The sequence below is a fragment of the Actinia tenebrosa genome, unplaced genomic scaffold (assembly GCF_029948245.1).
Source record: "Actinia tenebrosa isolate PJP-AT-01 unplaced genomic scaffold, QUT_ActTen_1.0 PGA_scaffold0__85_contigs__length_37466705, whole genome shotgun sequence".
Taxonomy (NCBI): Eukaryota; Metazoa; Cnidaria; class Anthozoa; order Actiniaria; family Actiniidae; genus Actinia; species Actinia tenebrosa.
This window is the reverse complement of record NW_028292569.1, coordinates 11,612,892-11,639,111: the sequence shown is the minus strand read 5'-3', so window position 1 is coordinate 11,639,111 and position 26,220 is coordinate 11,612,892. Positions and strand designations below refer to the sequence as shown.

General features: G+C 41.7%; 1 protein-coding gene and 1 pseudogene across 1 annotated transcript; one reads left to right on the top strand and one right to left on the bottom strand.

Moving 5' to 3' along the window:
* The first annotated feature begins 707 nt into the window (after positions 1 to 707).
* LOC148913484 (uncharacterized) lies at positions 708 to 1,291 on the top strand (annotated as a pseudogene).
* Positions 1,292 to 3,577: 2,286 nt separating this feature from the next.
* Positions 3,578 to 24,123, bottom strand: LOC148913483 (U-actitoxin-Avd11a-like). Its single transcript, XM_089030602.1, has 4 exons — positions 24,106 to 24,123; positions 4,544 to 4,602; positions 4,310 to 4,455; positions 3,578 to 4,120 (listed from the first exon to the last, which is right to left on the bottom strand). The coding sequence occupies exons 1-4, from the start codon at positions 24,106 to 24,108 to the stop codon at positions 4,011 to 4,013; spliced, it is 318 nt and encodes a 105-aa protein (XP_088886728.1). The 5' UTR covers positions 24,109 to 24,123; the 3' UTR covers positions 3,578 to 4,010.
* Between the last annotated feature and the right edge of the window lie 2,097 nt (positions 24,124 to 26,220).

The following is a 26,220-nucleotide window of genomic DNA, read 5'->3' as shown; positions in this document are numbered from 1 at the left end:
AAGGGTATATCCTTAACCATATTTAAGATTACCCTTTTTTCAAGTGACAGTATTAAAAGGTATCCTTGACCGTATTTAAGAGTATCTTTTTTTCAAATGACCGTATTTATACACACACACATATATATATATATATATATATAGTAAAGATTGGATTAAAGACGAGACATGTTCACTGTAACTCCGAGTTTCGTGCTTACGCACTCATCAGACAGACTTTAATGAAACATATTCCTATTACTGTGATATTTATATTTAAGAGGTGTAATGATTATTTACAAAAGAAGTATTGTTCGGAAAGGAGTTAATTAGCTAGGCCTGGATTTCTATTGTTCATCAGATAGAACTTGTTTTCATGTCGGCATTTGGAGATCAATTCGGATCGCTTGTTTAAAAGAGTGTCGCTGTTTGTTTTGATGATAAGTAGCTTTTCTGTTAAGCACAGGTCACACCTCTTAGAAATGTTGCTGTATAAATATATATATATATTTTTTTTGCAAGTGACCTTGTTTAAGGGTGTCCTTGACCGTTTAAAAGTATCCTTTTATTTATCAAGTGACCGTATTTAAGGGTATCCTTGACCGTATTTAAGAGTATGCTTTTTTTCAAGTGACCGTATTACAGGATATCCTTGACCGTATTTTTAATAATATTACGGGGATTTGTGCGGATTTGTGTGCGGGGATTTGTTTAATGTGGACCATGCTATGATCTGTAGACGTGGCGGATTTGTTATTCAGTGCCACAACGAGCTGCGCGATCTTGAAGCAGAAGTGTTGAGCATGGTCTGCAATGACGTTGAAATAAAACCAGTACTTCAAGAAGTTACAGGAGAAAACCTGGCCAGAGGTTCTAATAAAGCTTTTGATGCTCGCCTTGACGTTCATGCACGTGGCTTTTGGGAAAGGCAGAGATCTGCATTCTTTGATGTTAGGGTGTGTCACCCAAATGCAGAGTCCTACAGAGACCTCACCCCCAGCAAATATACCACCTGCATGAGAATGAGAAGAAGCGCAAGTATGCTAGCAGAGTCTTGGAAGTTGAACAAGCGACTTTTACGCCATTAGTATTCACTACAACTGGAGGTATGGCAGATGAGTGTAGAAGATACCACAGTAGGCTCGCCGAACTAATTGCCAACAAGAAAGGAGAAGATTATGCCACCACTGTATCCTGGATACTAGCAAAGGTTTCTTTCTCCCTTTTGAGATCAGCTCGTCTATGCCTTAGGGGCTCAAGAACCACAAGAAGAATACTTAGGAACATAAAGGACAATAGACTTAATAGATAATAGACTTGGATGTTGAGACTGCAAATGCAGCAATTAGCTAAATACTTAAAAAAAATATATATATAAATGTTTGCCATTATTATTATTATTATTATTATTATTATTATTATTATTATTATTTTTAACATATATTATTAGGATTAATTTTTACTAAATAGATTTTATGGTTATACATTAGTAGATATCTTTTTATTATAGTATATTTTATTATAGTTTTTCTTTTTCTTTTTTTTTTAATTATTATAAATAGATATATTTTTTATTGTAGGATGTGTGAAGAGATAATCTATACGTCATATATATTTATATAGATACCAAATACAAATTTTCTTTTCTTAAACTAAATTATTATTATTATCATTAAATTATTATAATTATTTTAAAAAACAAAATATAAAAAATAAATTATTATTATTATTATTATTATTTTCAATATTAATGATATTAATAATAATAATAATAATAATAATAATAATAATAATAATAATGGAGAGAAGGCATTTAACCCGTGAAATAAAAATTATTAGTCAACGTGTAATAGTCAAATAGACACAAAAGAAAAGAATGGAATTAGGGTCTACTAATGTGTGTAAGTCTAATGTCTATTTCACGGGTTCAATGACTTCACTCTAATAATATCACTGATGATATTATATTCTTATTATATTAATTATATCATTATTATTATTATTATTATTATTATCAAATAATCTCATGAACTTTCAAGAACATCTACAGCATCGAATTCGAAGGAAAGAAACGTTTTTTTATTGATTTGATGTGATAAATAAGCAAAGCAAAGCAAAACAAACTTAATGTGCAACATTTGTAGATTGCCTCACCCTTTATCTGTAAACGATATGCTGCGTGAACAACTTCTGAGAAATAATTTGAGTTGTCTTGCTCTGTTGAAAAAATAAATTGACAGCTTATCATAAGCCGAACGCACTGAAAACAAACCGATAAATGAGGCGCTGTTTTCGATTCGTCCTACGTTTCGGCTCCTTGCCTTGTTGCGCGCATTTCAGACCATGTTCTGCTACGCTTGTGAGTTCATATTAACATGTATTAACATATGTTTTGATCTGAAATGGACAATTTGCATGCAAAGCGAAAAACATCTGTTCCCTTTCCTAAGGAATAATTATATACAGGAACGAAAAAAAGAAAAAACATTTTTTGTTCTGATCTCCTTAAGAAGTATTTTTAGATTCTTTGAGTTCTTTTAAAGTGACTGCCTACTTTTGGAAAACAGTTTTTAAAATTGATTTAAATATATCTCTTCCCTTTTCCATCTTGGTCTCCTATGGAAAAACAGCATCTCCGTTTTTAGGATACAACGTGGTTATTTTTATTAAGCTTTTCAGAAAAAATGAAAAAGCTGAAAATATAGTTTAATGAAAGATTTTGACCTTGCATTTTTGTTAGAAAATTTTGAGCTTAAGTTAATAAGCTCAGTGTGTGGCTTTTCAGGCGGATAATTATTTGGCCGCCAAATTAATCGAGCGGGATACAATTTGTTTTAATCTTAGCTAGCATTTCATCAAGCGTCAAGGCACAATATCCAAGGGAATGAAATCCGTTTGCAGTAGGAATTATTAATTCAAAGGAAAACGAATGCAGTTATAAACACTCACTAGCAGATTGGATGCAAACCATGTTCAATTCCTTTATTTGCAATATTTTCAGTTCAAGTTTAAGTTGTGTGCCACTTCTATCGTCCCTTCCTCAATACTAAATACTACGCTCTTACGTCCCTGAGAAAAAGTGTATAGAATTAGTAGTACATAGTTATTGGAGCGGAATGGTTGGGAAACCTATTGTTCTATGTTTTTTGTTAGACTTTATCCATAGTTATATGACGTTGACCCTGCACAGAGAAAGAAAAGTTGCTCCTATATGATTAATACAAATTGTTTATGGAAAAGGAAATTGCCTTTTTTCATGCTTTCGTATTTATCATCTAGTAACTTAACTATATCTGCGCGGAAACATTTATTCGCATGGTTTTTGGTCCTCGAATGAGAGTTTTCACTTTCAAAATATTAATTCATGAAAATAATAAGGCAATGAGTATTTTCAGCCATACTTTCTTTGGTCCATTGTGCAGGGTCAGTTTCACGTGATGGTACGGTTCAACATCAAAAGCAAAACAATAGCTTTGTTCTAAGGAGTTTCCAAACCATTCCGCTACATTAACTATGAGTAGTAGTAGTAGTAGTAGTAGTAGTAGGAGGAGGAGGAGGAGGAGCAGAAGTAGCTTATAACTCATGACCACTTTATAGCTTGATTTTTATTGATATGTAAATTTTATTTATTTTCAGCCTATCAGTAAATCCACCTTAATTTTTTCTTCCAGCACATCAGTATTAAGATTGCAAATATAGGTCTTTTTTACTCTGGTTGATAATAGTCCCTTTCACAGTTCTCCGCGCATAGTGAAAGGTAACTGCACCTTTCCATGCATCGCAGCGAGACAAACGGTGATAGAGAACTGTATTACACCTTGAACAATCTTTACATATAAGCTCACCGTTTGTATCGCTTCGATGCATGCAAAGTCACGGCTACCTTTCGAGGTGGCAAAGAGAACTGTGACAGGGACTATTGTAATCGAGGTTACCAAGAAATCTTTACCTAACTTGTTTTATCATTTTCGCTTAATGCTTTAAATTTTTCGGTTTATCACTAACTCTAATCTGTGACTCTTAGTGACTGTTTAGCAAGATACGCATGACTTTCGGCAATACGATCTGTACTTTGAGATACCACACTCATTGCGTGATTTCACACTATTACAATAGGTCGACGACTTGTAGTCCGAGCATCCTATAAGGATAAAAAACAATCAAAATCGCTTATCCTTCTCAACAAAATACTGGGTAACATCACGCTCTGTCGTTTCATCATTCGTAAACAAACATATTATTTTGCATTGTTACTTTTTAATTTTCTTCTTCTTAATAACATGTTTATGTATACAATAAAACACTACTGCATGAAATAACTGTTTGATACCTCGTTTGAAAGTCCGTCTTTCTTCGTATTCCTCTATCCCCTCCAAATCATTCCACGAAAGTTCAGGCCTTGAGGTCACGGAGACGACCAGGATGGCGCACAGAAGAAAGACAACGATGAGCTTGGAATTCATGATGTTCAAATACCTAAAGCGAATGATTCGATGTTATAAAAGTAAGCAAAACAAAGCAAAGCAAATCAAACCTCAGGTGCAATATTTGTGGATTGCCTCACCTTTTATCTGCAAATGATGATGTTTGGTCGACGTTTGATAAATTGTGAGTTGTCTTGCTCTGTTTGAAAAAATAAATAGACAACTTATCATAAGGCTTACGCATTGAAAACAACGGATAATGAGGCGGTCTATGCTAGTCTGGGTACATTTTGAAATTATGCCAAGGTTATTAGACACTCTCATTATTTTTTTGCTGTCGGTTCGGAAAATATATAAGACAGGCGACATGTACTGAGAAGACACATGATCAAAACATACCAAAGTTTTGTTCTCTTCCTGGCGATTTAATAGCTAAAATATACTTGAGATATTTATTAAAAGTATTTTGTTTTTGAAAGAAAACTGCATTTTTCAAGAATGAAATTAAAATACACTTTACAATTTTCGACAATAAGTCGTCCATTTGTCATAGCAACGCTATCTAATACCGAATTAATTATTAGATCATTAGATAGTTTTGCTATGACAACTTATGTTGTTTTTTTTTTTATATTATCCAATGTTGTTCTTCTTAGTTGTGTTATTAAAACGGCGCTTATGTTTTGAAGAGAAGCAACTTTCTTTAAATTTGAAATGCCATATATATTTACTAGTCATTTAGCAGCAGTAAGGGGGACTCGCGAATCGCCGGCATTGCCAAAAATCACAAATCGAAAAACACCAGGGGGGGGGGGTGGGGTTTTTGGAGCAGTGACTAGGCCCTACAGGGGGTCTTGCGCGATCGGGTGGCAGCGCGAAAAGTCCCTTACTGCTGCTGTATTTGGGTACCGTAAACGGAGGTTAAAATATTCCTTAGATATAGATGGACGCCATCAAGAGCATACGAAACAAAACTGTGCGTAAGCTAAGAACTCAGGTGTTGGATCGCCTGGACGCCGACTTTGCCTTCACAACATTTATGGAGGGAGATACAGATGAGACGATGAACGAAGAAAGAGCAGAAAGAATTATCGACATGATGCCCGAAGGTAACTACCGTTTGGAGTTGACGTTTATAAAGTATTTAGACGGCGAGTGGATAATCGAAAAGGGCCGTAATCCTATTCGGGCGTCAGGTAAGCAAAACCTGTTTGTCTTAAGTGAAAATACGCGCCCGGGAGCGTTAGTAGGCATTGACATGATGTTTTACGAGGTCGCTTACCCAGTTACTGTGGTCATTTACGGTGCGTACGAGATTAAGAAGCCCGACGTTAAGAAGCTCAAACCAATGCGACATCCAGGTAACTGTGTTGCGAAGTTAGTAAGAGAGTTCTTTGAGGACTCCACCCGTGGTAGTAAGTTAACTTTAAAGAGAAGAGAAGCCATCAGGAAATGGGAAAAAGACACACATAAGGCCGGAGCCACCATAGACAACATCAAGAAGTTAGAGACTGCCTTAGAACGCCGCATACACGTAAAAGATATCACTGACGGGTTCATTTACCCAGGTACGCACAAATACGGAGGTAGAGGTGCCCCCATAATCATTTATCAGCACAATGGACACGCTTGGCGAGAACTTAGGTTCCCCAAAAAGAAGGAAACTAAGGTCTATAAAGCTTCACCATTGACAGAATTAGTTCATGACAACTCCGTTTGGTTGATGGACGCGGAGGGAAGTCAGTTTATGACGCAGGATGGTACTCTTTACCGCCCCGAAATTGAACACCAACGCATTCAAAGTGCCTGTGAAACCTTAGGGGAAGACTTCTCAGACGAGGGTCCTTAGCTCTCGTAGTTTGGACTTCTTAGCCGCAAAGAAGAGGAACGGATGGAAGTCCATGCCTAAGGAATTCGCCGACATAGCCAAAGCCTGCGTAGAACACGGTCATGGAGGTCTGTGGAACATGGAGTATGACGAAAACGAATACGTCTCCTTAGACATGAAACACTGTTACCCCGCAAGTTTTAAAGGATTGGGGGATTGTAAGGAGTATTATGACCGCTACGGACATCCAGACTCACAGTTCTTTCGTGTGTCCTTAGACGGCAGCTATGACGCTCAAGCTACGGGGTTTGTAAGATTAACCTCATGGAAGTTAGCAAAGGGCTTACATCCCATAATTTACGCGTGGTATGGGAAGCACCTGCAGGAGAAAGAATGGATACCGGTGCCCCTATTGAAGTTCTTTGAAGAGCGCAAACTTTTAAAATACACAGCGCATGAAGCCATACTTTGTCACCGCGCCTTTACGCAATGGCTCCCAGAACACAACCCCACAGCACGCGTTGTCATAGGAAAATTCACGCAGGGCGCAAAAGAAGGAGAAAAACATATGCAGCGGCGCTTGATAACAGACGAAGGCGAACTAAGCTTCCTTATAAAGCGCGCACATGATGAAGGAACAATGGTGTCTGTAGAGAAATGGGATTACTTTGTAGATGATAAACTACACAAATGGAATGCACTGTGTTACTACCAAGATCACAGACCGCAATATTACCATTTACGCGCCAGTATGTTAGCATATGCGCACATTAACCTTCTTGCGATGCTGCTACGGTTCGACAAAGAGGACATACCACGTGTAGCCACGGATTCCCTGTACGTAAAGCCCGAAGTGTTAGAAAAGATGCAGGAGTTCTACACCGAAGACGAGTTAGCGGAAAGTGGTCAATGGCGCGTTAAAGACGAAGAGATAAAAGCCTGGAGAGAACGTGTGGAATATCATGGTGGACACACAAAAGGCGCCATTACCCCCACAGAAGAGCCATTACCGTTAGTTACGGACCCCATTTCCTACCAACGCTTCTCTTACCTTTACGGAACGGGTGGTAGTGGTAAGACCACCAGGGTTTTGGAACTCTTTCCAAAAATAAAGGTGTTAACTCCTACGCATCGTTTGGAAAGGGAATTAACGGAGATGGGTTACGACGCGCAAACCTACCACAGCTTCTTTCGCTGGAATGGCCAAAAGTGGGTACCGGAGGCAGTACACGACATACCTCCGGTAATACTTTGGGACGAGATTTGCACCGTTCCCTTAGAAATATTGCAGGAGTTCGTAGACTTCCTAAAAGGGAAATGCCAGGTGATATTTGCTGGGGATCCATGCCAACCTCCTCCAATAGCCGGAGAAATGCCCCACGAATGGTTAAAAGGAATGGTAGACCACTGTGAAGAAATCAACACCGACTACCGCAGCAAAGACCAAGTACGTAAATTAAAGGCGGAATTAAGGGGCCTTAGCGACGCGGAACAAAACAAGATACTACGTAAGCACATACGAGCGAAGAAATACGAGGACTTCCTTTACGCATGGCATCCAAAGGATTTGGTGCTAAGCAGCAAGCGCGCAGCACAGGCCCGCATACAGAAAGACCTGTTCGAAATACACCAGGAGCGCTTTCCTGGTCATTTGCTGCCTGTTTGTTATAAACCCCACGATACCCGCATGCAAAGAAGAGATGTCTGGGTGCCGGGTACCGACGTTCGACTGCAGAACGCTGTAACGCACGATAAAGCCTGGGTGCCCATAGAAAAGGTGGAAAGAATTACCTCCCACCCAGACTGGCGCTTGGGTTATTGCATGACAGTCCACAGCGCGCAGGGACTTACCATAAAAGAAACCTTATGGATCATAGACCAGCGGCTGTGTTGGAGTAATTTGATATACACTGCCGTAAGCCGCGTGGAGTATGCCAAACAGTTGAAAAGAGCCTGGGGTCCGCAATTGCGCTACGATAAGACACCGGAGGACGTAGCAAACGAGAACATTGCTAAGAAACTCCTTCGCTACAAGCGCCACGACGAAGAAAAAAATATGACGTTCGACCTATGCGTAGACGACGTCTATAAGAAAGGGGCCCGCTGCGCCAAATGTAACATACCTCTACTATGGAGGTTTGACCCGAATGACGATCAGCAGTTCTCCGTGGATCGCATAAATAATAAACGCGGGCATTGCAGAGGCAACGTAAGACTGACATGCCTAGAGTGTAATCGGGCGCGCGGTGCTGCGCTACTTTGAGTCTTTGGGGACTATGAGCAGCTCTTCCATGACAAATCCGCGACTTGGGCCATTTAGGTAATACAACACGGGTTGCCCTTCCTTGGTGACGGACTTCGAAATCTCATACGTTTCCAGGGACCAGTTAGGATCCGTGGCTCTCTTACTGCCACCTTCGAGTTCCCCCGGCTGATAGAGGTATCTGACCACTATGTCGCGGGGGAGCTTTTTTTCCTTTAGTCCGACCGCCCTCGAACTTCTGACGTAGGACTTGTGCTCCACGTGTTTCTTTTTTATGGCATCTTTGGGTTTCATTCCCGTAGCCCTGGCCGCCTCGTCGTTCAAAGCCGCGACGACCTGGGGGAGCCGCTGAGTCCATTCCCTGTTGCGTTTGGAGGGATCTTCCAGCTCTTTCCAATACTGGTACCCAAAGAGACGCTCGGCCAAGGTCTTATTAAATCTTTCGACGATGCTCTGACCCCTGTGGTACTCTGCTTCGGCTCTTCTAATCTTAGTGTCGTGGTCTTTCAGGGTTTTGGTAACCACGCCCATGAACTCTGTCCCCGCATCCACTTGCAGCAGCTTAGGCCATTTCAAAACGCGCTTATAAATCCTACCTAGGGCTTCTGCGACTTCTCCAGAATCCTTACTGGTTATGGGTTCGGCGTCCTTATATCTGCTTGCGATATCGACTACGGTCAAAGCGTACCTATAGGTCTTTTTTCTCACCTTATCGTGCGGCAAGAAAAGCAAATCCGCCTGATGAACTTCATTGGGGGCATTTACGGTAAAGCTGGGTCTGGGAATTTACTTAGGCACGGGAAGATAGACCTGCCAGAGGGTTTGTTTTTTCAACCAGTTCTTAGCCGTTTCTTCTGATACCCTGGCCGCGGTCGCGAGTTTCTTAATAGCTGACGCTCCTTTCCAATAGCCTTCAGGCCCATAGTAGATCCTTTTAAGTTTGTCCTCCAGGCGGCCCATTATATGAATTCCAAAACGAGATTGATCTTTCGCCCGTTGAAATCCACCGTCTTTCCGTCCACTTTAATGGTGATGTTTATGCTTTCTACTAAATTGGACAAGTCATAGCTCAAAGAAATGGGAGTGTATTTTTCTGAGTCATATGGATTACCTTTGGGCAGAAACTTGGACATAAGAGAAGACTTTTCTCCATTGTTGTAACTATGGACCAAGTCGCAATAGACTTCGTAAGAGGATGCGACTTTCCATTTCACGTCAAGTTGACCATTGATCGTGGTACTAGTAAGACCTAGGAGTTCTACCAATGAACTGTCCTTTAAATTAGCGCTCCCACTATTTTTCTTGAATTTCATTTCATGGGGTAATCCTGTGGTAAGAGTATATCCATGCTTTGCTAGCTCCTTAGCCAGTGTTATGGGGGTGTAATGGGAATCTGGCAACTTTGGTTTGGTGCCGGAAGTTCCGATGACAAAGCCATTAATTAAATTATACCAAGAATTGTACAAAGAGCAACTAACCAACCGAACCCTTTCCGCGCGGATGGGAGGATTCAGATAAGTAGTAAAGTTATTCTTGTCGCTTTCCAAAAAGACGATCATTATATTCTAGGCGCCAAAGGCGCCACTAGAGGCTAAGCGTAGCTTAGACTAAATACGCCAAAGCTACGCCTCCTGCCAGCCCTGCCAGTCCTACGAAGACCAATTCATTGTCTTTTTGTTTCTTAGAAGGCTGATAGTAATTCTCGAATTGAGGCCTTTTTAACCTAAAGTCGGGGTGTGCTTGCGCATAGAGCTTAAAGGCGTAGTCTGTATTTTCGAAGTTCTTGTCTGCCTGCATTTTGTCTTGGTAGTTCTTATCCAACAAATCCCTGTAAGCTTGTCTTTTTTCATTCCAAGCCGCCACGTCTCGCTGATATTTCTCCAGCGCTAAATCATGCCTTTTCCTCTCAGCGGCCAAATCTCCGCTTTTGTCGCCTCTAACTAATCTATCCAAATATTGACCACCATAATTAGCTCCAGTGAATGCTAAAGCTGCAATAACTCCACCTGCGACCACGCTAGCCATTATATATTACGCCGTAGGCAGGTACTTTTCCTTCCGTAGGTAATCCTTTAGCATAATAGCCCCGCCTACGGCAGCGGTCATCTTAGCAAAATTAGCGAAGCTCTTGCTTGGGTCTTCAGTAAAGTCTTCTTTGAGCACTTTCTTACCTACCCAACCAATACCCGCAACGATGGAAGTAATAATAGCTGCTTCTTCAACAGTTTTCAACAACGCGGTCGACATTATATTACAAAGCGAGAAGGTTATTCCATTTCAGGGATCTTACTTTTTCTAACAGCCTGTTCCGGCACGGGCGCGTGATATGTTGCGGCCTCCCACTTTACTTTTGGCTTCGTAGCCCGCCATTGTAAGTAAAGGCTGCCTGCTGCTATAGCAATTCCTATCGCGCCAATGACGTAGCCGGGATTCCAAAAGGATTCCTCTTCTTCTACCTTTTCCTCTTTCTTTGCTTTGTTCTTCCTGTTCATCTCTGCGAGCTTCTTTCCCGCGGCAACTCTGCCTGGAGATTTAGCCTTGGTAATCTTGGTATCTTCTACGGGTGGTTGTTCTTCGGTGCCACTCATCTTATATCTAAGGACTTGAAGGACTTGACAATGACTTGATGACGACTTGACAATGACTTAAGGACGACTTGACAATGACTTGATGACGACTTAAGGACGACTTAAGGACGACTTGACTAAGTACTTGACAACGACTTAAGTAAGTACTTGACAACGACTTAAGTAAGTACTTGACAACGACTTGACTAAGTACTTGAGGCGACTTGATCAGGTACCTCAGCAAGTGCTGCCTGGAAGACCTTTTCGACTTCTCTGTCCTTCTTGAAGTCCTTCCAAGATGTTCCGAAGGAACCTAGTACCTCCTTCAAGTCGACGTGCTGAGCTACGTGCAAAGCCGCAGAGGCGACTGCCATTAACTTACCGCACTTCAAAGACAACCACCCGCAGGTTATCTTAAGTTCTTGGGCGATGACATAGTCCTCGCTGATGTCCTTCCGTAGTTGCTCCACGTCGTCTATGGGCAGCGCAAGTCCAAGCCATTTAGTCGCAAGTCGGATAGCGGAGTCTGCTACGGCGTCCGTGGTCTTACTTGCAAGGGCGGCCTCGTACCTCTTATGGAACTTTTTGACTTCCTCTTCTGACAACTTATTAACCTGCTCATGGGTAAATTCCTTACCTATCATTTCTTTGCACTTTCCCGAAGACACAAGGACGTTGAGTTGTTCCTTAAGGTTACTTTCATCTAACTGTGTGGGGACTTCATCTAAGAGCTGCTCAATGTCCATATACATTAGGAATCATAGATTCCAACCGTGTAGGGAAACCTCAAAGAGAAGATCATCTTGGAATGTTGGTGTGTTTTTAGGTGCCGCATGTATTCGTGTAACTGTTCCTTGCTTATCTCGCCGCCGTAGTCGCTTAAGATGGTTTCCAGGTCACTCCGGCTCGGAGTATAAAATACGACCAGGGAGCCTATGTTTTCCCTAAAGGGTTTAGAGACGCTGGTAAGCTGCTGCGAGAGCAACCAAACGCTGATATTGTCGTGTCTGCCGCTGAAGGCGAGCTTCACTAATTCGGAAGTGCGTCTTTTTACGTCGTCCCCACAGGCAATGTCATCCAATATGAGTAAAGTCTGCGTGTCCTTGGGGAATTGCTTATGCCAGAACTTCAAATGGCTGGATAACTCATTAGGGTCCAAAATATCCACAAAGAAGTCGTCATCTTTCACTCCTATGCCCGTCCAGGTGCGGTTATTCACATAGGTGGGGCATAATAGCACTATGTAGTCGAAACGGTATCTAAAGGGTCCTAATAGCTGCTCCACGACGAACTGCGTTTTGCCGCAGCCGGTGGGTCCTACTATCAGAGCATTGCAGGGAATATGGTTCGGATCCATTATATATACGATGGACCCAGTGGACGCAGTAAGAAGAATTGCCGGCGACGCAAAAGATAAAAGAGACACCATAGAAATGCAAAGGGAGGAGATCGATCGGTTAAAAGAGCGCGTGCAGGAATTGTATGATGAAATGTGCAGCCTGAAGCGCGCGGAAAGGTTTGGCGCCTTGTTGACGATGGCCGGTTGGGCAAAAGAAAGCGTGCAGGACTTCATGCGATATCCCCTGTAAAGCTGCTTTAAAAGACACCTCAGAATGTTAAGTATAAGGTTGTTAAATTGTTAAAGATATACACACGTGCTGTTTAAAAGACACCTGAGAATGTTAAAGATAAGGTTGTTATATTGTTAAGTATGTCTGCATGCTACTTTTAAAAGATGTCTTAGAATGTTGAGAATAAGGTTGTTAAATTGTTAAGGATGTGTGTGTATGCTGCTTTAAAAGATGTCTTAGAATGTTAAGTATAAGGTTGTTATATTGTTAAAGATATATGCATGAGTCATTTAAAAGACACTTCAGAATGTTAAAGATAAGGTTGTTAAAGATGTTACTTCTAAGAAAAAAAAGATGCCTAAGAATGTTAAAGATAAGGTTGTTAAATTGTTAAAGATGTGCTGATTTCATTAAGAATGGGATTTACACAAACCTCATTCTGAGACATCTCTTAAAATAGTAGTCTTAACAATTTAACAACCTTATACTCAACATTCTGAAGTGTCTTTTAAATGACTCATGCGCGATATCCTATGTAAATTGTGTATGCTGCTTTAAAAGACACCTCAGAATGTTAAGTATAAGGTTGTTAAATTGTTAAGGATATACTGCATGTGTAAGTCATTTAAAAGACACCTCAGAATGTTAAGTATAAGGTTGTTAAATTGTTAAGGACTATTATTTCTTTTTTTAAGAAGATACCTAAGAATAAGGATATTTCTTTTTTTTAAAGAAAGATAATAGTCTTTAACAATATGATAACCTTATACTTAACATTCTGAGGTGTCTTTTAAGCAGCACACTTATATATCCTTAACAATTTAACAACCTTATCTTTAACATTCTAAGGTGTCTTTTAAACGCAGCACATACACACATCTTTAACAATTTAACAACCTTATACTTAACATTCTTAGGTGTCTTTTAAACGCAGCTGTATGCTCCTGCAGACCTGTTTTAAAAGACACTGCAGAATGTTAACAATAAAGTTGAAAATACGTTATATTGTGGTTAAGGTACACTTAAGTATAAATAAACTGTTCAATGTGTAAAAAGGTGTTCAGCACCAAGCAAAGACTACAATACCACGTTCGTCGTGGCGTTTGCACAAAGAAACCAATTAGTAAAGTTTGTAAGGATTGTGGTAAAGAATTCAGTACCGTTCAAAAGATGCGACAACATCAAGACAAACGCATTTGTGGGCTTTGCAAGGGCTGTAATAAGGAATTTCCTAACACCTCCGAGCACCTGAAAAGGGGCGTCTGTGAACAAAGCAGACAGTGTAGTTTCTGTAATAAGATACTAAGCAGTCGTCAACGTTTACAGACGCATCGGAAAACACATGAAGTCAACTATCGATTTCTCTTTGGGAGCTACGACTTGGAAGGCGTGGATTGCTACCAATGTGCGGATTTGATGAGTCGCTGCCCGCATAAAGAGGATTACTTAAGGAATCGCATAGATTACCATAAGAAGACAGTCCGTACTTTCCCCTCTTTTGAACGCGCAGAAGGCGTTCCGTGGACTAAAAGGGAGCATTGGAGGCAAGAGAGCGATCGTTGTGGTTGCATCAGAGAAGAGGAACATATCTTCAACTGCCTCGACAAATAAACGTCCTTAACAATATGACAACCTTATACTCAACATTCTGAGACCCTTTTTAGAATGGGGTTTGTGCAAAGAGTCTCAAATCCCATTCTTATTTTTTTCTTGTTGTTTGTTAAGTATCATCAAAACCCCCTTTAAAGGTATATGCTAGCCTACGCAGCCGCATTCTTAGGAGGACTCCTAATCGCCCTTTCAATATATGGACTGTATTACGTGCGAACTACCAGCCGATTGCATTACGCCCACTCCTGCACCGCGTATAAAATACACCTGCCTTCATTGCGGCAGTGCATTTTTCGAAGGAATCCATTGGTGCTCTGCGGAGCAGCGGACTTTAGCAGACGTCCTTACGAATGCAGAGGACTCTCAGGCTCATACTTGACTACATCAAATACCCACCTGCCATCCTTTTTACCATGACTCATAACATGGGTAACGTCCTGCCCTTCGATGGCGTACCTTATCCTATCGGGCGCCCAAAGGGTGTATGTTCTTTTTTTATTCTTTAAGACCAAGCGCAGGCGGTCCAAGTCTTCAAAGACTACGTAATTCTTTATCTCATAAATCTCCCCCACCTGCAAATCCCTCCAGTGCGTTTGTATGAACTTTAACTCGTTAAATTTATCCTTGTCCATATATTCTATGAAATATCTTTAAGTGTGTTGCCAAAGTCTCCGAGGTTTTAAAGACCTTACAGCACCACCTGCAGGGAATTCGTAGGTGTTCAGCATACGCAGTGATCTCCCTGCAAATGACATCGTAGTCGCTGCTTATGAGCACCTTATAGCCGTTTTCTTCATACCTCTGTAAGAGCAGTTGCTGATCCTCAGATAACCTGCCGTTGCCTTTCGGGGTCTTTAGCTCTATGCAGAAGCCACAGTAATGCGTGTGCGCGTTTAAAATCATTAAGTCGGGTTGACCGCGTTGATATCCTTTCTGCCAGCACTTTATACGTTTGCCGTTTGAATCCTGCAGTTCGCCTAGACCAGGGGCTAAAAGTATCTTAGGGTAAAACTTGCGGATGTAGTCCACTACCTTTTTATGTAGGTCAAATTCATTTTCTATTTTGAATACTAACTTGTTTGGACCGCCAAAGCGCCTTTCATACTTACCTGTTTTCCTTAGCGCGGGTAGGACTTCTTCGAAGACCCAATCGCGAAACTTAACGGCTTGGGGTAACTTAGAGCTAAATATCAGTTCATACAACCCGGGTTCGGATATGAACACGGAATTTGGCTGTGCGTTAGCAGGGGCGCCCTGTTTTAGGGCCCCCTTTAGCTCATCCAACCTTTTCTGGTATTTCTCGGAAACGTGCTCCCTGATTGCGTTTCTCGTTTTTTCATATCCTAATGCAGCTGCCACCTCTTTTCCCTTAAAGTACAAAGTTTCGCCTTGCACTATGCATTGCAGTTTGGTTTCGTTGTTTTCAAATACGCGAAGCATTGTATATCTAAGGAATATTTAACCTTAATAGGCAACGCTCTTTAACTGATTCATTTCTACGCTTAGCTGCGCGTCAGACACGACGAAGATGTAGCAGTTTATCTTGTCGCTGTCGCCGGCACTGGTGTTCTTGGTGCGCTTGATCTCCAATGTTATACCATCCTGCGTATTTACTAAACGCAAACCCTGCCCATGTAGGTCTTCGTCGTTGATGGTGCGCATGTCAATCCACAGCGCGTACTTATCCTTAAAGAATTCCTCAGGGCTAATTTGGTCGCCAAACTTACGCTTTACCTCTCTGTAGATGTCTGCGGGCTTTATTCCCTGCGAGTAGACCTTGTTTGGAACCCCGTTTATGTTGACCCCTACGTTAGTGATGTTGGGGTTGTGAAAGGCTTCGGAGTCGCGCTTACCGGCCTCATAGGGCTTAGCAAACACCAGCATTAACCCCGTGAGACTTCTTCGGGGGAGGTTAATGCTTTGGTTAATAACCTCATCCGTCTTATCCAGGAAGCTAAACGTCTTATACATCACTACGTGGTCGTAAAGGAATGCCTTGCCGGAGCTGTATTCCATACCGGCGCTACGTGCTAAATCTTCGCTGTATACCGTTTCATACTGCAGCTCTAAGTTGGTGATAGAATAAGGATCAACAGTCCCGCTAATTGCGCTGTCCATGCCTCCAATGACGTTCGTAGTGTCCGCCAAGGTTACTTCAAACTGTAACTCGGATAACTGTCTGGGGTAATACACGCCATGGTTCGTAATTACTTCAAAGTCCAAAGGGATAACGTATTTGGTACCGTACGCAGTTACTACCCTTGTTGCGTCTGCTACTGCGGTTGCTCCACTGGAATCAGTAGGCGCCGGGTTAGTATCGCTGCGAAGCTTACGAAGAATAACGCTTCCAATTCCCTGCTCTATCTTTTGTGCACGGTCAAAGGCTGTTAGCCACAGATCCTTATACGTGGTGTACAAATCGTACCTGTTCAAGTCCAAGAGGGATTCCCCGGCAAACTTGATTCTCATCTTAGAAACGAGGTTCCTACCCACGTTATTGACGGTATAGCGCTTGTCTGCGGTATCTGGCTGCACCGCTAGGTCAAACCTCAAAGCCAAGGTGCCAGGAACCAATACTAGGTTATCTGTTAGACGGGGCACGCCTACGTACAGCGTCTCCCCTGGCTTTGCGCTGCTGGGCGTGAATGTAACCCGATGAAAGGTGCGTTCTGCTTTCAGTCCGCCAACCTGCTTAGGTAATACGTTGGGATTTAACTTTGAGCTTATCATATATAATGGAAGTAGAAGGAACGGATTTTGACCCCCTTACCGAAGAAGGTCAAGTTGATATTAATGACGAAGAATACGAGTCTTTACTTCCTAATGACAACGTAGACGGACGAAGTCTCTTTGATAAATTGCTGAGCAAGTATGGCGTCAGGGCCCGCGATGCTATGCGTTCCTTGAGAGATAAATTTAGGTCTAAGAACCCCCACACGCCCATTCCAGAATACTTACAAATGGAATCCCTTGGCGTGCGGTCGGACTTAATGGCGGACCTCATCGAGGACCTAAGAGAGCGATTCCCAAGCCTAAACCTGGCTCTTTTGGACATCCAAATAGGAGATAAAGGGCAGATTCAAGTTAGAGAATCGGGTAGGGAAAAATGGCACAACCTGTATCAAAGGAAGAATTCCCAGCTGCTTAACAACCAGCTTCCAAAAGGAGTTACAAATGCGCTTGGAACGCCCAACTTGACGATGCTAAGCACTTCGACTCAAAGGGATACAGAAGTTGCCAGGGAGGCCTTTGTTAGTCGCCTTTCACTGCCGGGTAGCGAAGATGCCCTCAGATCCGCAATAAGACTGCAAGAGGAGTGTCAGGAAAAACTTAGCCAATTAGGGAGCGACGCGACTGCTGAAAGGGAAGCACTTAAGAAGGAAATACAGGAAAATAACATAACCATCGATGACCTTACGCGACAACTCGACTACGTAACCAAGGAAGAAGGCGGTATCGTCAGTCGCTTCGAAGCCGTCCAGGAGGAAAACCAAGCATTGCAGGAACGTATAAGAGAATTGGAAGACGAATTCATTAAACAAAATGAACTAACTACTAAAAGCCATGCAGACGAAATCGTAGACTTTAGGAATAGACTTTCTAAGGCGTTGGACGAAAAAAGCGACGCAAGGAATCAGCTAAGGGCTGCTTTGAATGAAGCGGCAGGAAAAGACGTAGAACTACAGCGCTTAGGACAAGAATTAATGGAGTCTGTTGACAGAGAAAGGCAATTGATGGTGGACAAGGCAGTGGCGGAGGAACAAATACGGCAACTTCAACAGGCCGTCGAAGACTTGGAGTACGAAATAGATCGACAACGGGAAATAATCGAAGATCAAACTCGCCCTGAAGAGGAAAGGGAGGCAGCACAAAGGGAATTAGAAGCCCTTCAGGAAAGAGTCGCGGAATTACGAGCGCAAAAGGCCAACCTGGAAAGAGAATTGGGACTTACCACCAAGGAAAAGGTAAAAAGAGCCCTTTTGAAGTATGGCGTTCCACTGGCATTTGCGGTCGCTATTTCGAGCGTAGTAGGCGTGATCTTGTCCGCGCTTAAGGCTACAGGCGCTGGCGTAAAGAAATTAGGTAATGGGTTGACGGACTTGGGAAAAAAGATGGCAGCCGGTCTTCCTGGGCTGCTGGGTTCGGTTGTTTCCTTGGCACTTAGGACTGGCGGCGAACTGTTGAAGTTCGTGGGGAATAACATTTGGATCTTGGTCGTAGCTATTGGGGTGGTCCTCCTGAAGAAGATGAAGGGTTAGCCTTCTCATCGGGCGGTGCCCTGCTTTGAGGATAATGAAAGACAGTATTAGCGCCGCCCTGGTAATTTGGAACCAACGGCAACACGCTCACGGTAGAAATAGGCTTATGATTCCAGACTTCATTAGGCGGATTAATACCTATGCTATTTATCCTAGTACCACCATCATCAGAAAGGAGTTGCAGGCGAGCATACTTGCAATTGACTAACATGTGAAAAGTCACCGGCGTTAGGTCTTCACCTGATATCGTGTAGGGCTCCATCGAAAAATGGGCAACTTTCCTAGTGTTCGTCGAAGTTCGGTAAGGAAGCAGGGGCTCGTCATTTTCATCGACGAGCCTAAACCCCACATTTGCGCCCGACCCTGTATTAATGCTAATGGTGCAGATAGCCAACGCAGCGCCTCCAACTTCAACCCACATGCCAGTGTCTTTCCAAGCAGTAGATTCAACATGGTTCTTTTCCTCCAAATAGTGAACGTAACGAGTTTCCTTCTGATGCGGATTCATATATTTAAAGGCTAACCACCGTCAAAGTGCTAATGGTCGCGTGATTATAAGGCCGATCTCTTTGATCCTCTATGCTATTTACCGTAACCTTTCCCGTATCGTCTATTCTTATCTGTAGCTTTACTTTCCCATGACAATCAGCAACCATGTGAAAAGTCCAAACAGATAAATTCTCGGCGCTATTCGCTGGCGGCTCTACGGAGAAATGTGCAGGCTCCCTGTTGTTCGTCTTCGCGCGCATAGGCTGCAGTATGCCATTGTCATCACAAAATCTAAAACCAATGTTGGCGTGACTTACTGATCCAAGGCAAATACTACAAAGGATTAACTTCTTCCCTGAGTAGTTCAAATTCACTGACATGCCCTCAACGTCCACCCAAGACGCCTGGGTGTATTTTTTCTCGCCTGTGTAAGTCGTATAAACACAATCTACTCCAGCTACGTAGGGGTTGTTCATCGCCATATATAATAACTCAGACCAACACCCGCGACTGCTAGGCCGGCCTTTAGTAGGTTATGGTCATATTCCTCTTCTTTTTTAGGCGCTCGGTATACTTCTTTTGTTAGCTGCACTTTCTTAGGTGGTTGCGTATGGTGCATTTTTTTAGGCTGTTCAACGAAGTGCCTTCTAATAGTGTCAGAGTTCACGTCATTCACCCCAAACTTCATATCCTTAGTAGCTCGTTGAAGTTTGTTGTTGTATCCTACTACAGAGCCAGTATTTATAGATAAATTACTGGGCATTAACCAACAACCCGGGGCTACGGCATAGTCCAGTCGGGCCTTAGAATTTTGTATAGCTAGTTGGTAACGCTGTACGCCCTTGCTAATGTCGCCCTCCAAGATTGAACTTTCGAATAAGATCAAGGCTTCGGCTCGCGTTTCTTCTGCGGCGCCGGTATTTCCAATTATGCTGGATCGGGTATTTACTTGGGCTCCAAGGATAGAATACACGTAAGCTTCTATGCTGCGGTTCAAACGGGCAAGGCCGGCTCTAGTTAGTCCTTTACCTTCTGGGGGTATGAAATTAAGATATTGCTTTGTTTGCTCGTCGTTGGTAATCTTAATGATCAGTGGATTGGCCCCTGCATACTTACCGCCCTCGTCTTTGAACAGAGGTCCGTCTCTGACTTCCTTAGTGGTCTTAGCATTTGGTTCAAAGAAGGTGCTACTGTCGTGAGTTTCCTTATGATACCCGGTGTTCCATCGCAACTGCAGCGAATGAACTTCCTTATCACTTAGCTCGTGCCCACCAATCCCCCAATAAGCCCAAACGTGTCCTAGACCATTGTTGGCGCCCGTAGTGCATCGGAAATCCTTCCCTACAACACCAAACTCCTTACAAAGTCTGTTATAAGCCGGCACGCTGTATTTGTTATCTCTAGGATAAAACGCAGCATCTCCCGGCAGCGCAATAACACCCATTTCATGTAGTATTCTTCTAACCGTGAAGTGGAAGTGAAACATAAATATTGAATTCTTCATCAAGTTTGCACTTACACCACAGCCGCCAGTGGCACACCAAACCGCAAAGTTTAGTTGCTGCGGCCAATAACGCATGTTAGGACCACTTAACCATTCATGAGATTCCTTAGCGGTGGTATGATTAATGGGCACGTTTTTGAAGATATCTCGCACCTTTAACGGAAAGGAATGGTTGTTAGAGATCCGCATGTTCAATGTCAAATCCAAGCTTGGGTGTTTATCAAATGAAACTGCGGGTATCGGATAAGTACTGGTACCAAGCAATAATTCCTTTGACCAACCGGGTTCAACATGCGTTGGCGCTGGCGTTGGCTTATGCATTGGCAAATGCTTCAGTTGATCGTCTATTTGATTAACCAGCGTAGGCTTCAAATCCTCGTTGCTGTACATCCTGGAGCCGTTGAAGTAAATCCCATCAGGCCTCCTTTCGAACTTACTAGCATCCGCGTGCGGAAACATCTTCCTAAATGCTCTCCAATTCCAGTAATCCCTGTTGTCATGATGTGGCTGCTCCTCTATGTTATTCCCAAAGGCGTCGTACATTAGTATATATAATGGAATGTTATACCATCAGCACCTCCACTTTATCCTGATTTACCTAGGGAGGGACCTAACGAATTAAACGCCGAGAACTTCCGCTTGAATAAGGCAAATCTAATCCTCGCTTACTTAGAGGGTCAAACGAAACACTATGAGGAGGTCAGGAAAAAGTATGCTAGAGCCCGAAGCATACTACATAAAATCGCAATAACTTCCGGCTCCATGTCCGTGGCGTTAACAGGCACTGGCGTTGCTACCTCACTCACCGGACCCGGAATAATCGTTGGCGTTCCTTTGGCCAGCGTTGGAGCCGTCTGCGGCATTGTTTCCGCTGTTACGACAGGCATTATGAAGCAACTGTCCGGTAAGATATCCAAGCACGACACACACATAGCCCTAGCAAGAGCAAAGGCTAACACCATCGCCGACTTAGTCTCCCAAGCTCTGCGGGACCGTAAAATCGACAACGTGGAGTTTTCTTTGATTCTCGCGGAGGAAAAGAAATACGGCGAATTAAAGTCGGGCAACAAAAAAACCATCGTAAAAGATCTTTCCGAGGAATCTCGCAAAAAGATCTACCAGGAGGCAAAAGAGGAGCTACAAAGAAAACTCGCTCAGTAGACATTTGCTTTGAAAAAAGCGTAGGTGGATTTCGGCTGCACATTTCATCTTCTCGGAATCCATTCTAACAGAGGGTGGTTAGGGTCCATTTGCTGGAATATTTCGTAGATTACGTCGGGGTAATAAGGAATATCCTTATCCAGCCGACAAAACATCCACTCGGCTCTTGTCATATCAGAAACCTCAGGAATACGCCTACCGGTAAATTCAGACAAAAGATAGGGAATAGCTTTGTAATATTTCCCTAGTTTTAATTTTTTCAATGTCTTCCGTAGACTTTGCGGGGTTGGCTCTTCTAAGTGGTCTATGATTTTTTTCCTTACTTCATCGTCTAAATATACCGGATGTAAACCTTGGATATGACTCATCCAGTCTCGGAAGTATTTTATTCTTTTGTATGGGGTCTTCGTACGACCTCCATTGGCATAATACTGCTCTCTGGTAGCATTCGGTACGGCATTACGAATATTCTTACCACACTCGTAACACTGTGCTGACGTGTCGTCTTCTATTTGCATTTTTTTACCACAACACCAGAAACCCTTGGGCTTGGGTATGTTAACTTTGGATCTTAGGCAAATCACACAGAAGTCATTGGCGAACTTTTTACATTCATGCATCGTATATCCGACAAATATTTTAACCTCCGTTTACGGTACCCAAATACAGCAGCAGTAAGGGACTTTTCGCGCTGCCACCCGATCGCGCAAGACCCCCTGTAGGGCCTCGTCACTGCTCCAAAAACCCCACCCCCCCTGGTGTTTTTCGATTTGTGATTTTTGGCAATGCCGGCGATTCGCGAGTCCCCCTTACTGCTGCTCATTTAGGAAAGCGTATGCCCATGCTTACCAAATTTGATCCTATTTTTGTTAGCCTGCAGACCAGGCGTTCTTGTGATGGGTGATGCTTACCAAATTTGATCCTATTTTTGTTAGCCTGCATACCAGGCGTTCTTGTGATGGGTGATGCTTACCAAATTTGATCCTATTTTTGTTAGCCTGCAGAGCAGGCGTTCTTGTGATGGGTAGTGCTTACCAAATTTGATCCTATTTTTGTTAGCCTGCAGAGCAAGCGTTCTTGTGATGGGTAGTGCTTACCAAATTTGATCCTATTTTTGTTAGCCTGCAGACCAGGCGTTCGTTGTGATGGGTTTGAGGAAGAATCGGGCTTTTGGGGTTCCTGTTTCAAATACGTCAGAGGGAAAAAAATTGAACCTAGCAAAAAAGGAACCGTCGCTTCTTTTTTGCTCGGTTTAAATTCTCGTTCGTTTCCAAATTTACCAAAAGAACGGCTGCTTTGCTTGCTATATTTTCGTATCATTACAGACAAGGCACGTGGCAATATGATCTGAAACGTAGTCCGACAATGATTATACGTGTCAACGTTGGCAGTAACGAAACCTTAACAACAGTTAGCTAACACAAAAAATGCATTTGCAAGTAGCATGGGCCACAAAAAATTAAAAGATTTAAACAGAAAACAAGGAAATGAAATGAAATGATTAAAATAGACAACTCCAACTCTTTCCAATAATTTTCAAGTGTGATTCAATTCAGTTGCTTTTTCTTATTCAGCTTCTTCTACATTTGAGGGGAAAAACATGGCTACGTCTCAGGAATAAAAAAGACAAAGATATAACTATTAATAAGGAAACTCCAATTGCTACTAGTAACACTTAGTTTCTCTGATGTTATTTGCATCTTTCAAACCCGTTGCTTTATTTCTATTCCCTATTCATTTTGGCTTGGTGAGTACTAAGCACTCATGGATATCAGAGGACCACAAAGGCTATCATAAGAATAATATATGGTTTGCACTCAATCGTTTATTTTTAACAGTGTATAGACAATACTGTAGCATTGGTAAACTTGGTCAATTGAAGTCAAATTATACGAATTCCAAAACCAAAGCTGTTCCCTTGCTGACAGGAGCAATTAGTATCATCCATTTAAGTTAATTTGCATAAAGAGGTGGCAGCCATGATAGCAAGCACGCACTAGAATATTTTCTTCTGTGAAACAGATTTCTTTCTTATAGAAAGCAAGCATATTAGGCCATATTTATATGTATTATCCTATACTGTCATCATAATTAATAGGGGGAAATGGTTATGAAATCTATTGTTATATGTCTTTGTTCACTTTTTTCGAGCGTGACCCAGCACAATCCTTTGTTTTACCATTGTCTTACCATTGTTGGCAATGGCTAAGTGAACAGACAAAACTCTTTCTTTTGGCTGCTAGTTCAAAATACCTAAAGATTCATATAAGAGATATTTGAATATTCCTTACAACAATCCCATAGACTAAGTTTATGTTTACTTGTTTTGCAATTTCGGATGAGCTTAAATCAAACATTGTGCACTGTCAAGACCGGTTCAACATCAAAAGCGAACAAAGACCTGATAAGAATAGGTTTCCTAACCATAGTTATAGTTACGTATAGTTACCATAGATACCAAGCGAGGGTAAAAAGGAAGCCATTATTCCAAGGGGATTGATATTTATGTTGTGTACGATATCACAGCATCAATGCTATTCAAGTGAAAACAGAAAACGTGAGTAGTGATTTTTATGTGTGTTGAAATTGATGGATAAAATAGAAGCGCACGCGCGCAGCTGTGTGCAGTGTATATATATACATACATACATACATACATACAAAAAGGTCCTTTCAAGGGATGTGAAATAATATTAGTCTAATGGAGTTCACATCCAGTGAATTGACCTTTTAGATAATGAAAAAGGTCGTTTCAATGGATTGAAATACGTATGAATGGAGGTCAAATCCAGCGAAAGGACAATCTTTTGATTAATAGAAAGGTCCTTTTAATGGATGTGAAATATTCATGGTCTAATGCAGTGCACATCCAGTGAAGGAATCTTATCGATTATGAGAAAGATCTTTTTCAAGGATGTGAAATAGGTATGGTCTAATAAAGTTCACACCTGGGGAATGGCTCTGTAAAGCTCCAAATCACTCATAAACCATATTCGTCTATTAAATTTCTTTTATTGTATATTTTGGTGTTCTTTGACAAAAGCGTAATTCTGTTTTCTGTTTTCAGAAAATGAGGAAATATCATAATGAATCCTGAATTTGAATTTTCAGTAAACAGAAGTTAAGAAACATGACACAGGAACCTTATAAAAATCGTTTTGTGTTCAGAAACATGGAATTGAAAAATGTAACTAGAACACATTTGGTTTCTAATATAATAAGAATCTAATTGCTTCATAGTGAACCCTAAGCATTTGCTGCTATTTGCGCTTTCCCGTCCCAGTCATTACTGCATGAGACCGTGTTACTCGATATTTGGATCCATTCGATTGTGACCCGTGTTACTCGATATTTGGATCCATTCGATTTTGAGCCGTGTTACTCGATATTTGGATCCATTCGATTTTGACCCGTGTTACTCGATATTTGGATCCATTCGATTTTGACCCGTGTTATTCGATAATTAGATCCATTCGATTTTGACCCATGTTATCGAATAAAATGGGTCAAAATCAAATGAATCCAATTATCGAATAAAATGGGTCAAATTCGAATGGATCCAATTATCGAATAACACGGGTCAAAATCGAATAGATCCAATTGGATCCATTCGATTTTGACCCGTTTTATTCGATAATAGGATCTATTCGATTTTGACCCATTTCATTCGATAATTGGATCCATTCGATTTTCACTCGAGTTGTTCGACATACTCAACCATTCGATTTTGAACTGTGTTATTCGATAATTGGATCCATTCGATTTTGACCCATTTTATTCGATATTTGGATCCATTCGATTTTGACCCGTGTTATTCGATATTTGGATCCATTCGATTTTGACCCATTTTATTCGATATTTGGATCCATTCGATTTTGAATCGTTTTATACGATAATTGGATCCATTCGATTTTGACCCGTGTTATTCGATAATTTCTCCCTTCAACCTGTATGATAACATCATTTAGTACATTTCACTTCACCTTAAAATTACTACAATTACAAAAGGGTAGTAGGCCGTAAACTCCTTTCAACTTTTAGACCAATGAGCCCCAATTTAATGCTAACAGTTCGTAATGCTCGTTCACACGCTTCAAAAGGACGATTATCACTCGTTCAGACGTTTCAAAAGGACGGTTAGCAAGAACTCGTTCATACGCTTCAAAAGGACGATTAGCACTCAATCACACGCTTCGAAAGGACGGTAAGCAAGAACTCGTTCATACGCTTCAAAAGGACAATTAGCACTCGTTCACACTTTTCAAAAAGGGCCGATGGCGTAGAATGCCTATTGTTTTAAGGACATATTCATATTAGGCGCGCTAAAACACAAACATCTCAATGGCGCATTGTGATTGGTTTTTGTTGTCAGAATACTTTAGTATCTTCTCAATCATCTTATGGTTGACAAGAAACTTGTACTTTTACGGCATACGGCATCTTTTAGTTTATTTGTTGTCAAGAAAATATAAACAATCACAATCCCTGCGGTGCACCAGAAACCCCCTAATAATTCTTATCGCTGAATTTGCGATGCATAATATATCTATATGTACTTTTCATT

Excerpts from the sequence above, each read along its gene's own strand:
- LOC148913483 (XM_089030602.1), bottom strand. Across the intron at positions 4,456-4,543 it reads TCATCATTTGCAGATAAAAG|GTATTTGAACATCATGAATT; the intron begins GTGAGGCAATCC and ends CATTCGCTTTAG. Across the intron at positions 4,121-4,309 it reads AAGACGGACTTTCAAACGAG|GATGCTCGGACTACAAGTCG; the intron begins GTATCAAACAGT and ends TTATCCTTATAG.